The 19,378-nt window shown below is 37.3% G+C and overlaps 1 protein-coding gene across 3 annotated transcripts in view; it reads left to right on the top strand.

The window, feature by feature from the left end:
- FCHSD2 (FCH and double SH3 domains 2) overlaps positions 1 to 19,378 on the top strand; it is a 238,034-nt gene that overhangs the window by 192,241 nt on the left and 26,415 nt on the right. For all 3 annotated transcript variants that reach the window (XM_069552994.1, XM_069552995.1, XM_069552996.1), the window contains exons 11-13: positions 649 to 765; positions 3,612 to 3,716; positions 17,935 to 18,096. In XM_069552994.1, coding sequence (XP_069409095.1) covers positions 649 to 765; positions 3,612 to 3,716; positions 17,935 to 18,096 — 384 coding nt within the window. The remainder of the gene's footprint in view (positions 1 to 648; positions 766 to 3,611; positions 3,717 to 17,934; positions 18,097 to 19,378) is intronic.

Raw genomic sequence — 19,378 nt, 5'->3', positions numbered from 1 at the left:
ACAGTACCTTGCATAATAGGGGTTAACTATTAACTCTCGTTTAGTTAGATTTTGCAGTTTGTTCTTTGTGATCATTTGCTCTAGCATCCCTATCTTTGAGGTGACAAGTAAAGCCCAGAAGAAGGACAAAAGCTAGCTTAAGGTTTGGTGGTAAGTTGGTGATCGACCTGTAACTAAACCCCAGTATTTTTGAGGATGGTTAGGTTGTGTTGCTATTATTGTATCATTATTTTTTCTTTCCACTTCTATCCAGTGATTCTTTTTTTAATCCCACTGAAATTATTAAATTGTTTCCGTTTTGTCTATGCAACTATTTTAGTGTCATAGTAAGTTGGCATGAATACTTTTTCTTTTTTGCTTAGCTTAGTTTTCTTCACACCCAAAATGGATCACGCTACAGTATTAGAGATGAAGCTTTAATGTTCAGCAATGGAAGACAAAAATCTGCGGTCATTTATGGTTTTTATACCATCCTCTTTGTCTTCTGCTAATCTCCTATGACATATGAGACATTGCTTTCCACAGTAGTGGAGCATGCCTCCTATTTTGAGTGCTGATTAAATGAAGGCCCTCTGGTCTACCTACAAAATGGTGGTGATTTCAACAAGGATAACAGTACTTTTCCCTCTGTTCTCTCTTGTGTTGTAGAGCCGACAACTAGAATCAGAAACAGGGACCACAGAAGAGCACAGTTTAAACAAAGAGGCTCGGAAATGGGCCACACGTGTGGCACGGGAGCACAAAACTATTGTTCACCAACAACGGGTAAGTGCAATAGAGAATCGTAGGTTATATCTAACTTTAAGTAGGTTATATCTAACTTAAGTCAAGCATCAAACCAGTTTAAGGAGTTGAATTTTATTGTGTGAAAAATATCCGATAGATGTTTTTCCTATAACTCAACACTCAGCAATGTTTTCCACTATCTACTAAATACCTGTACAGTATATCCCTATAGCATCTTAATTTTATGCATGTTTATACCTCTTAATCCTCTACCCCTATTTTGCCCCTGCTTCATTCTCTCTTTCCACTGGTAACCACTAGTTTGTTCTCTGTATCTGTGAATCTGTTTCTTTTTTGTTATTTTCACTAGTTTGTTTTGTATTTTAGATTCCACATATAAGTGCTAACATATAGTATTTGTCTTTCTCTGACTTAAAATTTTTTTTAATTAAATTTATTTGTAATTTCAGTGAAATCTCAGTGAAACTTTAAAAGTATTTTCAAAGGAACTTCAAAATCTGATCCTAAAACGTGTCTGATATCTGCCTGCCTAGCAGGAGAAGTAGATTCGATTCCTGACTTGGGACAATCCTCTGGAGGAGGGCATGGCAATCTACTCCAGTATTCTTGCCTAGGAAATCCCATGGACGGAGGAGCCTAGCAGTCTATAGCCATGGGGTTGCAAAAGAATCTGACACAACTTAATGACCAAACAGCAAAACAGCAATAGCCAGTAACAATAATAATGAGATGTTTGTAGTTTAGCACATACTGAAAGATGCAGTAGTGATTATAGTAATTAAAACTGTAGCATCTTACAGGAGTTAACAAATGTATCAAAGACAATGATCTGTATATATATGGACCTTTAGATATTGATTTGAAAAAATGCTATAAAAAGTCATTTTTATACAAGCAGGGAATTTTAATGATGAACAGCATATAAGGTGATCAAGGGATTATTGTGACCAAGGGATTATTGTGAAGTCTGATAATGGTATTACGGTTGTATTTCTTTTAAGTTTTTAGAAACTTTTACTAAAGCATGTAGGAGTGAAATGACAAGATGTCTAGAATTTGCTTTAAAATGCTTTTCTATTAGCACAGAAAAATAAAGAATAGGTAAAACAAATGTGGAGAAGTTTCATTAACTAGTGAATCTTGGAGATTGATATTTAAGAATTCATCATACTATTTTTGTATTTTAGTGTATTTAAAATACACTAGTCTATTGAGTATATTTAAATATTTCATAATAAAAACTTGTTAAAGGCATATCAAATCTTTGAGTAAAGGATTTACTCAGGAAATGGCATTATAGCAATTATCTGTGTATTTGGAAAAATATATAAAGCTAGATCTCTCCCTTCTGCCATATACAAGGTAAATTTCAAAAGAATTAAAGACCTGAGTGCTAGACACAAGACTACTGAAAATGAACAAAAAAAAGAATAAGAATATTTTTGTCATATTACAAATGGTTTTTTAAGTAAGACACAAAACCCAGAAAATACACAGGAAGATGATTGATGAATGTGACTACATAAAAGCTAAAACTTTCTGTAAAACAACAGGTCTTCTGAAAGTTAAGAGAAAGGCAGTAGAATGGGAGGAAATATTTATGACATAAATAACAGAAAAAGGACTCATATCTGGAAGGAAATATATTTAAATAATAATAAAAAGACAGAAAATTAGAAAAATGAATAGAGGATATGAAATGATACTCTATTACAGAGAAACAAAAATTGAAACAATGAGATAATCTTTTTAAAATTTCAAAGATTGATGGTATCCAGTGTTGGTGAAATGTAGAGAAATGTGCTCTTACACACTACTAGGAAAATAAATACAGCCTGTCGTGAGCAATTTGGCAATGTCTGTAAAAATAATACAATTTCTACTTTTATGTTTTTGCCTTAGATAAATATTCTCATATGTTCAAAGAGTCATTGACTAGGCTGTTGTTGTTTTTGTTTAGTTGCAAAGTCTAGTCTGACTCTTTCGTGACTTCATGCACAGTAGCCTGCCAGTATCCTTTGTCCGTGAGATTTTTTCAGGCCAGAATACTAGAGTAGGTTGCCATTTCTTTCTCCAAGGAATCTTCCTGACCCAGGGATTAAACCTGCATCTCCTGTGTTATAGGCAGATTCTTTACCACTGAGCCACCTGGGAAGCCCAGGTAGTTAGTACAGTACTATTTATAATACTGAGAAATTTGAAAACTCAAATGGCAGTAAAGTAAGAGTAAATAAAGTATGACACAGTTGAATTATTGAAACAGTGGATTAGAGAATGATGTCAGTCTATTTGTACAATCACACAAAGGTTTCTTAGACACGTTTGATAGATCTCATTTTTTTAAAACTGGGCAAAGTATATGGGAAATACATAATAAATGGTTTGATAAAATGCAAGTAAATTGACGGGACAGTGGTTATTTTGAAGTAGGGAACATTTGGTAGGGTATGAAGCTACAATAGACTTTTTGCCATTTTGTATTAGTTGTTTGGAAACAGTGCTTTATATTCATGCAATTTTTAAGTTAAAGGTGTGCATATAAAAAAAATGCAATTCAAATAAGATTTATAGATTGTGCCAATGTCAGTTTCCTGGATTTTATCTTATACAGTAGTTAGACAGGTTTTTACCTTTGGGGAACCTGGGTGAAGAGACTCTCTGTCCTACTTTTGCAGCTTCTTGTAAGTCTGTAATTACTTCAGAGCTTTTTAAAAAAAATTTTTCAAATAAATAAATGGAAACAAAGGATAAAAAGGTAATCATGGAAACTTGTCACTAAAGTCTTTAACATTATCTAGACGTTCTAGTCATTTAATGGAGAGAAAAATAGAAAACAATTATCATTTTCCTATTTTCTTTAATAGGTTCTAGATGATCTGGAATGCCATGGAGTTTCAGTATCAGAACAAAACCGAACAGAGTTGGAACAGAAAATAGATGAAGCTAAAGAAAATATTCGTAAAGCAGAGGTGAGGTGGGAGCTAGTTGTGGCGTTTAGCCCAGCTCCAGCAGTATCACAGCCGCAATGTGGACCTTTAGAATCCATTCTCTATACACTGACCAATTTGAAGGATGATTCACCATCTGTGTCCAGAGTATTATCTTTAAGTGTCTGTTTCATACAAGATAGTACACATAGCAAAAAGACACTAAGCCCACTATGATGGGTTTACAATCATGAAATATTAAATAGCAAAAGAATTAGGCCACAATAAAGATTAATAGTACAGAAACTGATCCACGTACATTCAGTGCCAAGAGTTGATTAAGCAGACAAGGCAAAAAAGAAATGTTAAAGCGCTGAATTTTAATCTTTTGGGAAGTCATGGAATCCTTTGAGGATTATATGACAGTATAAAACCCTCTCTACCATAGAAAAATACACATTTTATGTGTAGTGTGCAGAAGTTCGTGTACCATACACTAATATCCTGTGACCTAGAGAGGGAGAAGTTGAGATGGAAAGAAAAGTTATTTGCAAAGGAGAAAGATATAGGATATAGTTGGCAGTTGGATTTGATTAGGATAGAAGATTTTTGTAAGAAGATGTACAAAGTAAGGAAAGTCATAATGGTTAAGACCAGTTCATGGAGGACCCGTGCTCATTTGTATTTAGTTACATATCCAATGCATCATAGTAAAGGGATATGGAAGTAGATATTTAAAAAAAAGACTAAGAGTGTCCAGCCCTCAGTGAGAATACGTTCTTATTAGAAAGCCTGAAAGAATGCCCAAGATAGTTAAGACTCTAAAGCATAAGTGCCAAGGAATGGTCTACACATAAGGAAACCAAAGGGCACAGGGGTTGCTGTGGGAGAAGTAATTAGGGCAGGTAATACAAAGAGGTAAAACTTAAGATGGGCATTGACAGATGAAAAACAGATGGCACAGTTTTGTGCCCTGCAACCTCAAGAGGCAGAGCTAGAACTGAAAGAAGGTAGGAAGAAGGCAGATTTGAGCTTGCTACTGGGAAATACTTTCTAACAGTCAGATATGCCCAGTGGCAGAATAAGTTGCCCAGGATCTAGTGCAGCACTGTAAGTGCATATGATTCTGTGCAAGTACTTCTTGCGTTGGATTGAGCATTAATCTAAACTAGTGATTTTCAAACACTCTCTCAGATCTCTAGTTTGAGGAAGTGTTTCAGTGATTGAGTTGGGGCAAGGAGTAGGGGTTGGTGGTGAGCAGAAAGGCAGCATCAGCAAGGACAGGGAATATGAGTGTTTGTGACACCACCCATGGAAGTGATCTGAACCGGACAAGGCTTGCTTTCTACCTGGCCTGGAGAAGCCCCAGCAACACCAGCTCGCCTTTATTCCTAGCACGTGACCCACAGCCTCCATAGTAAAGAGAGCAGAGTGAACAATAAATAGCCCTTTTCCTCACTGAATTCAAGGTCATGGCTAAACAGCTGCCCTAGGGTGCTGGCCAAGTACATTGGCAGGCTCTTGCCTAGTCTGAGACACATGTGCTTGTGTAGAAGAGCTTTTCTTGTTTGATGTTTCTCCAAACTCTGGGTGAAGTCAATTTTAGAGTCTTGACAGGACAAGTCTCAGAAGTTTTCTGAAGGGTGTGTTCTCTCTTGTATTTTCCTTTTCCAGACTTTATCCATAGTGTCACCATCTGGTACCCTACCTCCACCATGCCCTCCAGTAATAGCAGTAGTAGGTATCAGTCACACAAAGTCTGCATTTAGGTTGAATGACCTGTTATTTCCATGAATGTGCTAAACTGGCCTGTGTTTGTAAAGCTTAAAATATGAAGTGAGATTCACACAACAGAATGTTCATCTCTCCTAATACTAGTATGTAAGTCTGCATTCTCAAAGACAATTTATCAGAAATATGGAATATGCTAAAAACCACAATGCCAGAATCACTATCTGTTTTTCATATCTGTGAAATACAGTTAATCCTACCACTTTTATAAAATGATCTCTCACTTGATTTCCACTTATCAGTTACAAAAAATAACCCAACTAAAATTAGATGGCAAATATGAGGGTAGTATTAAGGGATTATTTGCAGTATTGTCATGATGAGATTTTTTTATGGGCTAGACCGTGAGAGCCTTCAGAGGAATTGACAGTGATAGTTTCAATAGATTTCCTTTTTCTTTCTTCTGCCTATATATCATTTGCATTGGATTTTCTCTTTCCATTCAACAGTTACTTACTTTACTATAAATACTGAAACAGAAGGGAAAAGAAACTAGTTAAAAATCCATTATATCCTTTATGTTTGGTGTTTAACTCCTACAACATGAATCCTGCCCTCCCTTGTTGGTTAATCTTTTCTATATTATGTTTCCATTTAGTGTTGTTAATTAGAATAGAAACCTTTATGGTACTCATTAATAGATTAAACTTTTTTTTTCCAGTCATAAGAAATTAAAAATGTAAATGGGCTGTGCTTTTCTAAAGAATAGCAATAGATTACTATTTCCAAAGAACAGTATAATAGAGGTTGTATAGTGATTAAATAATTACTGGCTGGTTAATTTCGGGTTGGACTCTTTGATTAGTTTAACAAACAGTTAATGAGTGTCTGCTGTGTGCCAGATTCTGATGAATATACTACACGTAAACTGATGAACAAAATTACTGTTACATTGTTATGATCTCTATGACTACTAGCTGTGCTACTCTTTGTAGCCCCTAGTTTAAGAATTGAAATGAGGCAATAGCTCAAATTAAAATTTTAAAGAGTTTTCTTAATCTGGTATTTAGGTATTTGAATTTTTTGAAATGTCTTTTGTCATGGAGAAGGAAATGGCAACCCACTCCAGTACTCTTACCTAGAAAATCCCATGGACAGAGGAGCCTGGTGTCCATGGGGTCGCAAAGAGTCGGACACAACTGAGCCACTTCACTTCACTTCACTTTGTCATACAGATACACACTTCTTGATCTGACATGCTAGTGCTCAGTCATCTCAGTCGTGTCTGACTCTTTGCAACCCTGTGGACCATAGCCCACCAGGCTTCTCTGTCCTTGCGATTTTTCTGGCAAGAATACTGGAGTGGGTTGCCACGCCCTCCTCCAAGGAATCTTCCAAACCCAGAAATCAAACCTGTGTCTCCTGTGTGTTCTGCATTGCAGGCAAATTCTTTACTGTTGAGCCGCCCATATCATACCCATTTTTAAGATAGCTTTTCAAGAAGCTAGGAGTTTTAAATGCCCTTTCTGGAAACTGTACATGACTTGTGTTTCAGGACACAATTCTCTTGTACTTGAGTAATTCAAAATTACAGTGTCACTTTTGTACTCAAAGACTGGGAAATGGTAAGATCTTTGCCATAATGCTATAAGAGAAGTATAAAAACTTCGGTTGCATAAAATATGAGGCCTCATTGTTGTTTAGTCACTGAGTTGTGTCTGACTCTTTTGTGACCCCATGGGCTGTAGCCTACCAGGCTCCTCTGTCCATGGGATTTCCCAGGGAAGAATATTGGGATGGGTTGCCGTTTCCTTCTCCTGGGAATCTTCCCGACCCAGGGATCAAACCTGTGTCTCCTGCGTTGCAGGTGGATTCTTTACCACTGAGCTACGTGGGAAGCCCCTGAGTCCTCGTTGCTACAAGGTTAATGAAATGCTAAGGGTGACCCTGCTATAAAAACAAAATTTCCAATCATATATATCCAAATTTATATTACCTTCAGACTTGTTTATTGTGAGGTGATACTGTACTCTTACAATGTAGTATGTTGGTAGACCTCTTAACTAATCACTTTCTTCAGTTTTTAATGTGAATATTTTTCAAATGTACAAAAAAGATGAAGAGTATTTTTCAACATGCTAAATCAGCTATTAATGTTTTACAGTATAAAATTTATGAGTGTATTTCTGTGCTATAAGTTGCAAGTTTAAAGGCCTGATCATAGTCTTATTTTAGGCAAGACTACTTTATAGATGATACTGTTTTTCATCATAGTATGTTTTTATCAAGTTTTCTCGCAATTGATGCTAAGAATAGTCACTTTCAACTTAGGTGGTACTACCAAATCTTTCCACTGTTAAAGTTCTTTTTTCTTTTTCCATTGCAATTGACAAGTATTAGTCACCTCCAGTGAGTCTTTTTCTCCCTTTCTTAAGTATCATTACAATGTCATGGAATTTTAAAAATCAATTTTATTAAGGTATAATATACATAAAATGTAACCATTTCAAGTAAACATTCTGATGTGCTTTGACAAATGCATACCCCTATATATCCACCTCCACAACCAAGATAGAAAATATTTCTGTCATCCCAAAAATTCTTTTGTGACCAGGCAACAAATGATCTGCTGTCAAATAGGTTAGTTCAATTCCAACAACGTGAATAATATATCACTTGATATTGTCTAACACATCACATATAAAGATCACCTCACACTTTTACCAGCCTTATTTTTTATCATAATCTCAGTTTGATGAGTTGTTATGTATTCAAGTTCATGAATCTTTTCTTCTGTAGTTATAACTTGCTATTAAGGCTATCCTGTGAATTTTTATTTCAGATATTACATTTTTAGGTCTATAAGTTCGGTTTGGTTCCTTATATCTGCCAGTTCACTCTTGTTTATTTTCATGATGTCCTTTAAGTATATTTATAAAAGTGACTTTAAAGTTCTCATCTACTCATTCCATGATTTCTGACTCTCTCCTGACTGATTTTTCCTTTGGTTGTGGCTTGTATTTTTCTCTTATTCAAATATTTAGTACTTTTTTTTTTTCACTGAATATGAGAAATAGTGACTGTTTGGCTATTGAGTGTCTGGATTCTCTTTTCCTCTGTTAAAGCCTGTTGAGTTTTGTTTGGGCAGCAAGCTCAATTTGACCTGCAGATCAGTTAGATCTGTTCAAGACTTATTTTTAAGCTCTGTTTAGATTGGTTTAGAGTAGCCTTTCCAGTAGGTCTAGTTCAGCCTTATTACTAATGGATCTCCTTTCTGCCATTTCTTCTTATTCCTTGAGAATCCAACAAGGTCTCTGGTCTCTCAGCTCTGGCTGGGTAGAACTGCAACATCTTTCAGTCCTATACAATCTCTGGGAATTTTTCAGTTCACAGCTCCATGGTAGACATTCTTTCCATAGTACTTACTCTTTGTGTCTCCTCATGGAGTCCCACTTTATGTACTTTCAATTTATTATGGATTTTTATTCATTTAATGTATTTTTAATATTATAGTTGTCCTGCTTTAAGCCCCATATTATCTAAATTTGGCCAGTGAGAGTCCATTTAAGCTGACTTCTGTGTCCTTTTCACATTACTCTTGTTAGTCTTTTAACATTAATTTGTTTTCTAGCACAGCAAGCTATCTTACTGCTGTTCAGTCGCTCAGTCCTGTCCAGCTCATTGTGACCCCATGGACTGCAGCATGCCAGGCTTCCCTGTCCTTCATCATCTTCTGGAGCTTGCTCAAACTCATGTCCATTGAGTTGGTGATGCCATCCAGTCTCACCCTCTGTCATCCCCTTCTCCTTCTGCCTTCAGTCTTTCCCAGCATCAGGGTCTTTTCTAATGAGTCAACTCTTTGTGTCAGGTGGCCAAAGTATTGGCACTTCAGCTTCAGCATCAGTCCTTGCAATGAATATTCAAGACTGATTTCCTTTAGGATTGACTGTATTGATCTCCTTGCAGTCTGTGGGACTCTCAAGAGTCTTCTCGAACACCACAGATCAAAAGCATCGATTCTTTGGCACTTAGCTTTCTTTATGGTCCAACCTCACATCATACATGACTACTGGAAAAGCCGTAGCTTTACTAGATGGAACCTTTGTCAGCAAAGTAATATCTCTGCTTTTTAATATGCTGTCTAGGTTGGTCATAGCTTTTCTTCCAAGGAGCAAGCGTCTTAATTTCGTGGCTGCAGTCACCATCTGCAGTGATTTTGGAGCCCCCAAAAATAAAGTCTGTCACTGTTTCCATTGTTTCCCCATCTATTTGCCATGAAGTGATGGGACCGGATGCCATGATCATTTTTTGAATGTTGACTTTTACGCCAGCTTTTTCACTCTCCTCTTTCACTTTCATCAAGAGGCTCTTTGGTTCCTTTTCACTTTCTTCCATAAGGGTGGTGTCATCTGCATATCTAAGGTTATTGATATTTCTCCCGGCAGTTTTGATTCCAGCTTGTGCTTCATCCAGCCTGGCATTTTGCATGATGTTAGACAACAGCTCTGCATAGAAATTAAATAAACAGGGTGACAATATACAGCCTTGATGTACTCCTTTCCCAATTTGGAACCAGTCTGTTGTTCCTTGTCTGGTTCTAACTGTTGCATTTTGACCTGCATACAGGTTTCTCAAGAGGCAGGTAAGGTGGTCTGGTATTCCCATCTCTTGAAGAATTTTCCAGTTTGTTGTGATCCACATAGTCAAAGGCTTTAGTGTGGTCAGTGAAGCAGAAGTGGATGTTTTTCTGGAATTCTCTTGCTTTTTCTGTGATTCAACAGATGTTGGCAATAGATTTCTGGTTCCTCTGTCTTTTCTAAATAACAGCTTGAACATCTGGATATTCTTGGTCCAGGTACTGTTGAAGCATAGCTTGGAGAATTTTGAGAATTAATTACTTTGCTAGCATGTGAAATGAGTGAAAGCTATCTTAGGTTCGCTTTGTATTTTCTCTGCCCATATTTAGAATTAACCTTTTCTCCAAGAAGCCCTGCTTTCTTTTAGTATATAGAATAATATTTAGATACCAAAGTCTAGGCTGTGAAGGTGCTTATTGCACCTGGTTTGTGGTATAGAAATAAATGGGAGTCATTTATTTCTTGGCCCTTTCTTGGCCCATGGTTTAGAGCTAGGTATTTTTTTAGAATCATGAGTTCATACTGATATTTTCAGTTAAAATTTAAAATTGGAAAGATTTTATTAAACTTCTTTGGTTTTTATGTGTGTATCTTTTATTTCACAATGAGATTTTTACTTCCTATATTATCATGATATTTTATTTGCTTTATTCTACGTATGTATTAAATAGTTTCAAAATTAAAATGCAAATATTATTAATAATACTACAGAGTGACATTTAAGATCTCTTGGAATTCTGCTTGAATGTAGGCTATATCTCTTCAAGGGTTTCTGATTCTGATAATAAGGGACTAGCTTATATCCTCTTTTAGATAACAATTGCTAATCTAATCTAGGGTAAAAATATTTAAAATACCTATTTGATAGAACTGGAAAATGCCCCAAAGCATATAAGAACTTGAGAGGAATAGACTTTTCAAAGAATGGGACTATACCTAGTGATATTTACATTTTACAGCTCTTCCTGAAGGGCTGTACAACTAAGATTCAAGCAGAGAGCCTCAGCCTCACTGGCTTGAGCTGGGATGTCAGGGGTTCTCAAATTTGCATATAAATAGCCATCCAAATCCTTGGCCAAACCTAAATAGACATGTGGAACAGAAACTGCAAGGAACTTGGCAAGAAACAACAGCTAGAAGGCCCCCCCCCAAAAAAATGAGCATAAATTTCAGCTGTTGTTCATCAGAGGGAAGCAATGCTAATCATTAGAAAATGGAAGTGATTATATTAAATCAGACAAAATAAGTGGCATAAGAAATGTTAAGAGAGATGATGATTCATAATGATTAAAAAGAAGTACAGTTCATCAAAACAATTCTGAATGTGTTTGTAGCTAGTAACAGAGTTACAGAATAGTTCATGTAAAAACTGAAAACAAAATGAAGAAATAAAAAGCCTCTTGATGAAAGTGAAAGAGGAGAGTGAAAAAATTGGCTTAAAGTTCAACATTCAGAAAACAAAGATCATGGCATCCGGTCCCATCACTTCATGGGAAATAGATGGGGAAACAGTGGAAACAGTGTCAGACTTTATTTTGGGGGGCTCCAAAATCACTGCAGATGGTGATTGCAGCCATGAAATTAAAAGACGCTTACTCCTTGGAAGAAAAGTTATGATCAACCTAAATAGCATATTCAAAAGCAGAGACATTACTTTGCCGACTAAGGTCCGGCTAGTCAACGCTATGGTTTTTCCAGTAGTCATGTATGGATGTGAGAGTTGGACTGTGAAGAAGGCTGAGCGCCGTAGAATTGATGCTTTTGAACTGTGGTGTTGGAGAAGACTCTTTAGAGTCCTTTGGACTGCAAGGAGATCCAACCTTTGGATCAGAATGATCCAAATCATTCTGAAGGAGATCAGCCCTGGGATTTCTTTGGAAGGAATGATGCTAAAGCTGAAGCTCCAGTACTTTGGCCACCTCATGCGAAGAGTTGACTCATTGGAAAAGACTTTGATGCTGGGAGGGGTTGGGGGCAGGAGGAGAAGGGGACTACAGAGGATGAGACGGCTGGATGGCATCAATGACTCGATGGATGTGAGTCTGAGTGAACTCCGGGAGATGGTGATGGACAGGGTGGCCTGGCGTGTTGCGATTCATGGGGCCGCAAAGAGTCGGACACGACTGAGCGATTGAACTGAACTGAACTGATAATCATAGTTTGAGACTTCAGCTTTCCATTCTGTAGTTGATGGAACAAGGAGCTAGAAAATTAGTAAATGTATAGAAGACTTGAATAACACATGAGCCAACTTTACCTAATAAACATTTATAGAACCCTCCACTCCACAGGAGTAGAATATACTGCTATGTTCTTTTAAAGTAGACATGGAGAAATTCCCTGGGTAGTCTAGGCATTAAGACTTTGTGCTTTCACTGCTAAGGGCCTGGGTTCAATCCCTGGTCAGGGAACTAAGCTCCCACAACCCATGAGGCCTGGCCAAAAAATAATAATAATAATATAAATAAAGTAGATATAGAATATTTAGTAAGACCATAGACTATACCACAGACCCATGTCACTGAGTCTGAAAGGATGTCATGTGGAGTTTGTTCTCTGGCCCATCAGAATAAAATTAGAAAGCAGTAACAGAAAGCTATCCCAGATATTTGGGAATTAAATTATTAAGTACAGTAATTTGTTGCTGCCTTTGAGAAAAAAAAAATCCAGTTTAGTGGCAAAAACAACAATGATTTATTATCTTTCATCATCTGGGTTTTGTCTGTGTTGTTCTCCCCATGATTTGCCCATGATTACTCAAAGAGCTGTACACAGCTAGAGGATTAGGTCTTTTTCCCATATGGCCCTCCATCCTCAAATAGGCTAAACAGGTCTTCCTCACATAGTGGAGGCATATACCAAGAAATCAAGGCCTAGTAACGCTCTTATCAAGCCTCTGCTTTTATCAGATTTGTATATGTTATGTTCCATTGGCCAAAAAAATAATCATGTGGACAAGACCAGAATCAATGTGGGAGGGGATGCATGGAGACTCCTGTGTTTCATTGGGAGTAACCTTCTACCACAATTGATATGACCTTGGTTAAGTCATTTTTCTCACCTATTCAGTAGAGTTTATGATATACATTCTCAGGCTTGTTGTGTGAATTAAATGAAATAGTATAATTATATAGTACCTAGTATATATGATAAAAGTTGTTTGGGGGTGAGGGGGCATTTAAGATACCAGAAGTAATTGAGTGGTAAATGGTATTATCTACCATTATTCATTTCCTACTGTATGCACTGACCTAAATAGTAGGGTTACAAATAGACCCAGTTCTTATTCTTAGAGAAATTATATTTTGAACATAAGTTAATTAAGCCCAAATTAGGTTTACAGATTTTGTAAACTTTGTCAAAAAGTTTCATAAACTCAACCATGGTGTGACACTTGGATACGAATATGTTCAGTTTTACATTAAAGTTGGTTAATTGACAGTGTTAATACTCCCAGGTTTTATATCTTAAAAGATCTGACTTTTTAAAACATCATTTTAAAAAGCTCTATCTTTTTACAAGTTTTAAAAATGATTTGGTCATGCAGTATCTGGAATGCCATCAAGTTTCAGAGAGCTATGCTCTACAGAATTTTAATCAATTGGCAGATCATCAAAATGTACTTGAAAACACTGGAAAGTTCTGCTTTTAAATAGTTGTTGAAATATAAACAGTTGGAACTCTGAAGGAAGGCTAACATAGTTTATTCTGGAACTGCAATCTCAAGTTTGCAAATACCATGTTCTTTAATTGTTTGGCAAAGTACTGACAAAAATAAATCTTATGAAAACTAGATTACTTAGATTTGAGAAAATAGAATATACTGATCTTTCTCACTCGTGTGTGTATGTGTACGTGTGTCTTTTTCTCCCTCTCTTTCTTTGTATTTTCTTTGCTTCTCTGCTTTAGCAGTTAAATGACTTACACTTATAATTTCCAAAAAGAGGTTTGTTAGTTTACTCATTTTTTTAAAAAATTTCATTGCCTATATTAGTTTAAAATACCTACTAGAATGGTTCTGAGACTACTGGATATCCACATGCAAAAGAATGAAGCTGGACCCTGACCTCACATCATATACAAAAATAAACTCAACTCAGAATGATCAAATACCCAAATGAGACAGTTAAAGCTATAAAAACCTTATAAGAAATATGGGGATTAACCTTTGTGACCCTGGATTTATTTGATATGACACCAAAAACCCAAGCTACAAAAGAAAATAAATAAATTGGACTTGATCAAATTTTTAACTTTTATGCTTCACAGTTAAGAAGTGAAAGACAACCCACAGAATGGGGAAAAATATTTGCAAATCATTGCACATGGTGACTGCAGCCATGAAATTAAAAGATGCTTGCTTCTTGAAAGAAAAACTGTGACAAACCTAGACAGCATATTAAAAAGCAGGAAAAAAAAGCAGAGACATTACTTTGCCGACAAAGTTCCGTCTAGTCAAAGCTATGGTTTTTCCAGTAGTCATGTATGGACGTGAGAGCTGGACCATAAAGAAAGCTGAGTGCTAAGAGTTACAGTTTTTGAACTGTGGTGTTGGAGAAGACTCTGGAGAGTCCCTTGGACTGCAAGGAGATCAAACCAGTCCATCCTAAAGGAAATCAGTCCTGAGTATTCATTGGAAGGACTGATGCTGAAGCTGAAACTCCAATACTTTGGCAGCCTGATGTGAAGAGCTGACTCATTGGAAAAGACCCTGATGCTGGGAAAGATTGAAGGCAGGAGGAGAAGGAGACGAAAGAGGATGAGATGGTTTGATGGCATCACCGACTCAATGGACATGAGTTTGAGCAAGCTCCAGGAGTTAGTGATGGACAGGGAGGCCTGGCATGCTGCAGTCCGTGGCGTCACAGAGAGTTGGACACACTGAGTGACTGAACTGACCTGATTTGCAAATCAGATATCTAATAAGGGACTTTTTATCTAAAATACATCAAAAGGCTTACCATAAAAAGACAAAGACACAATAAAAATAGTAAAAAGACAACCCAACTTTAAAATGGACAAAAGTTCTGAATAGACATTTCTCCAAAGAAGATATATAGATGATTAATAAGCATGTGAAAAGATGCTTGACATTGTTAGTCGTCAGGGAACAAATCAAAACCAGAGTGAAATGCCACTTCACACGCACTAGGATGGCTAGAATCAAAACTGGCCAACATTAGCAAGTGTTGCCAGGATGTGAAGAAATGGTAATCCTCATACCCTGCTGGTGTGATTGTTAAATGAGGTAGCTGCTTTGAAAAACAATTTCCCCAAATGGTCAAACATACTGTGACTTTATGACTAAGTAAGTCCAGTCCTAGGTATACATCTACAAGAAATGAAAACATAGGTCTACAGGAAAACTTGTACACTGATGTATAAGTTGTATACAACTGTTTATAGCAACATTTTCATATTAGCTGAAAAGTTGAAACAACCCATCAACTGGCTAGTAGATAAACAAAATGTGTTATATCCATGCAACATCCATAGAAAGGAATGAAATAACACATGTTACAACATGGATGGACTTTAGAAACATTATTCTAAGTAAGAGAAGCCAGACAGGAAATATTGTTTGGTTCTATTTATATTAAATGTTCAGAACAGGCAAATCTAAAACCTGGGTTGGGAAGATCCCCTGGAGATGGGAAAGGCTACCCACACCAGTATTCTGGCCTGGAGAATTCCGTGAACTGTACAATCTATGAGGTCGCAAAGAGTCCGACTCCACTGAATGACTTTCATTTTCTTTCATAGAGAAAGACAGTAGATTAGTGGTTCCAGAGGCTGCAGAGAATAAGGGATAGGGGAGCAATAGCTAAAGGGCGGGAGTGCAGGGAGGTTTGGAGGTGATTAAAATGTTCCAAAATTGTGATGACAGTGCTATAGTTAAAATGGATAACCAAAATAGCACAGGGAACTCTGCTCAATATTATGTAACAACCTAAATGGGATAGTAATTTGAAAGAGAATAGATACATGTATATACATATACATGTACATGTATATGTATAGCTGAATCACTTTGCTGTATGCCTGAAACTGTCACAACACTGTTAAATAACTATGCTCCAATAAAAAGTTAAAAAATAGAAGAAAGTTGTGATAATTGCATGTGTCTGTGAATATGCTGTAAGTCAAGTGTATTATGTAATTTAAATGAGTAAATTATATGTGTACTTTATCTCAATAAAGTTGTTACCAAGAAAAAATTATTAGAAGAAACAGATTTTTGCAAGTCTATTTACCAAGTAGTGTGCCACAAGCCACAGTCTTTAATTACTATATATTAAGGTCTATGTGATATCCAAAACCACTGAATTGTGTACTTTAAAGTGACTAATATGGTTAATCTTATATGAATTTTTATCTCTTTTTTTTTTTTCCCTTTGGCTGCCCCATGTGGCATATAGAATCTTAGTTTCTCAACCAGGGATCAAACTTGTGCCCCCTGTAGTGGAAGAGGGGGATCTTAACCACTGGAGTGCCAGGGAAGTCTCACTGCAAAACTTAAGAATACAAAATAAATTCAGCAATGAGAGCTCAGTGAAAGAAGTCAGAGCTCAGATCCTTTTTGATACCAACTCCTTTAGCAGAGAGTCCAGAGAGTGATCAAAATTGTATACTGTGAGGGCTCAGTGAGCACACTTGTTTGTCCGAGAGTTGCATAGAAGGCCATCCAGTGAAGGTCCTCAAAATTATCTCAATGGAGCCTTCAAATGTTGAGGAAGACACCACCACTCTTAATACGAAGAACAGTGAGGCTGAATTTACTACTTGCTAAACCAAAAAGGAATGATATTTATAAAATATAATCTCTCTAACAAAGTAGAACTGATGCAAAGGGTTTTGAGAAGTGTGGGTTTCAGGGACTGACAGATTTTCAAAACGGGGAATGTACAGACTTGTTCACTTTTAACTGGTGTGTAGAGATAGGACTTCCCTAGAAGTCGGTAGGGAAGGAGGTCTGTTCTTCCCTAGACAGTGAAGAATCCGCCTGCAATGCAGGAGACCTGGGTTTGATCCCTGGGTTGGGAAGATCTCCTGGAGGAGGGCATGGCAGCCCACTCCACTATTCTTGCCTGGAAAATCCGCAGAAACAGAGGAGCCTGGCGGACTACAGTCTGTGGGGTCTCAAAGAGTCAGACACAACTGAGTGGCTAAGCACTAGCACACAGAGGTTGGACTGTTGGAAGCCAGAGTGGACGCTTGACTGCTGATGCTTACTGGAGTGAGGCTGTGGTTGACTGGCTGCCTTGCAGAAGCAAGGGACTGTCACTGATGGCTGACTTAGAGGCATGGCTACTGGGCAAAGCAGTTACTGTTTGATTGGGACAGGTTTGAAGTAATTCTATGATTACTTGCTTATGGCTTGGAACAAGAGCTAAAGAACAGGTAGTGTTTCCTTTTCTTGATGGAGCATAGAAACTTCTTTTATTCTCAGCATCTCCTGTTTCTGATAGCTGCGTTAGAATCTAAAATCTTTACTCAGTAGGCAGTCAGGAATCATGGGTGTTTTTAAGCAGAGAAGTGACTGATGAGATCGTTCGTAGACTTGTAAAAGGTGGATTATAGAGGAGAAGAGAAAGTCCAGGAAATGGGTTAGAAGGCTGTTGAAAATGCTAAACTTAAGACTGTTCTGAGGCATAGCCTTATTAACAGGAGAGGAAAGCAGACTTTATGTTGCATTAACATCTTCCTTTTCCTTCCCTGTTACCGCTCTCTCTCTCTCTCCCTCTCATCAAGTGAAAAATTAACATCTATGCCAAGGAAGAATTACTAGTGAATATCAAGATTGTCCTAATTACTAAATCAGGAATAACTTAAAAGCAATCAATTTGAGGAAAGAATGCTTTGCTTTCTGACCATTTTCTTGGTTCTCTTAGATAATTAAGTTGAAAGCTGAAGCCCGACTGGACCTACTAAAGCAGATTGGTGTTTCTGTCGACACATGGCTAAAGAGTGCAATGAACCAAGTGATGGAAGAACTGGAAAATGAGCGATGGGCCCGCCTTCCTGCAGTGACTAATAATGGAGCCTTACACTCGGTACGGTTTATCTTGAATATGATGGGCTAACTTCACTAAAGGATGCTCTTCTATGACTGTGTAACCAAACTTGATAATAGCCAAAATTTTAAAGAAAAAGTAATGGATTTTCTAATGGTTTGTGGTTTTTTCCTTTAGTCTATCACTAATTGAGTTAAACTTAGTGTAGGAAAGAGAGAAGAAAAGAATAGTACTTTTTAAAATGTGCATTATATAGTGATAAAATATTATCACTGGTAGGTTTATCATTATCCCATTCATAAAAGTAGGTATATTTCTTATCCGGAGGTAGCAGGTTAACAATTTTAGTCTAGTGTTTCCAGAGTTTTCAGAGGTCTTCTTCAGTGTAAATGAAAATAAACATCCGGAGCATTGTGAACAGTGTTGAAGAAGGGAAAGGAACACAGCCTATGACTTAGTCTGTTCAGTTCACAAGGACTGCCACACTCTGCTCACAGTCTCTTTCATCAGGGAGACAGTGCTACAGGTACAGGTTTATGAATAAGGCCAGAACTCATGCTGAAGTTTTCTTACTGCAGGTTCAGAGTGTTCTCCACTCTGATGCATCCAGTTCAACCATGGTTTTTCATCCTGGAAATCTGAGTATCCGAAAAGTTCAGTGATTTGCCTGATACTACATAGGTGGATATATAATGCCTTGCTGGTCGAACTATTTTTTCCTGCTACCTCCCTACCCATTATTCTCTCTCATCTAGTTTATTTCCATATGGCATTTATTACAATCTGTATTTGTCTTCTTGTTTTATTTATCATCTATCTTCTTCCCTGAAATGTAATTTCCCTGCCTACCTGGTTCACTGTTCTGCACAGCAAAGTGTCTGGCACATATCAGTACCCATAAATATCTGTTGAAGGACAAAGTGAATGAATCAACAGATAAATGGAATAGTGTGTGTACTCAGTTTCTCAGTCATGTCTGACTCTGCAACCCCCTAGACTGTAGCCCGCCAGGCTTCTCTGTCTATGGAACTTTCCAAGCAAGAATACTGGAGTGGGTTCCCATTTCTTACTCCAGGGGATCTTCCCAACTCAGGGATCAAACCTATGTCTCTTTGTCTCCTGCAGTGGCAGGTGGATTCCTTACCTCTGCACCACCTGGGAAGCCCAGATGGCATAGTAGCAAACTAAAACTCTAACCTCCTGACTTTCCACTATATCCATAGTGCCTCTTCAATATTTGTGCCCTTCAGATAAAAGGAATCGAGCTAGAGAAAGTGGCCATAGTTTAAGAACATTCCTGGAAGTTTTGTCAGTTTTTTCA

This window comes from Ovis canadensis, chromosome 15 (genome assembly GCF_042477335.2).
Source record: "Ovis canadensis isolate MfBH-ARS-UI-01 breed Bighorn chromosome 15, ARS-UI_OviCan_v2, whole genome shotgun sequence".
In the NCBI taxonomy this organism is placed as follows: Eukaryota; Metazoa; Chordata; class Mammalia; order Artiodactyla; family Bovidae; genus Ovis; species Ovis canadensis.
The sequence above is the reverse complement of the archived record's forward strand: the minus strand, read 5'-3'. Positions and strand labels throughout refer to the sequence as shown.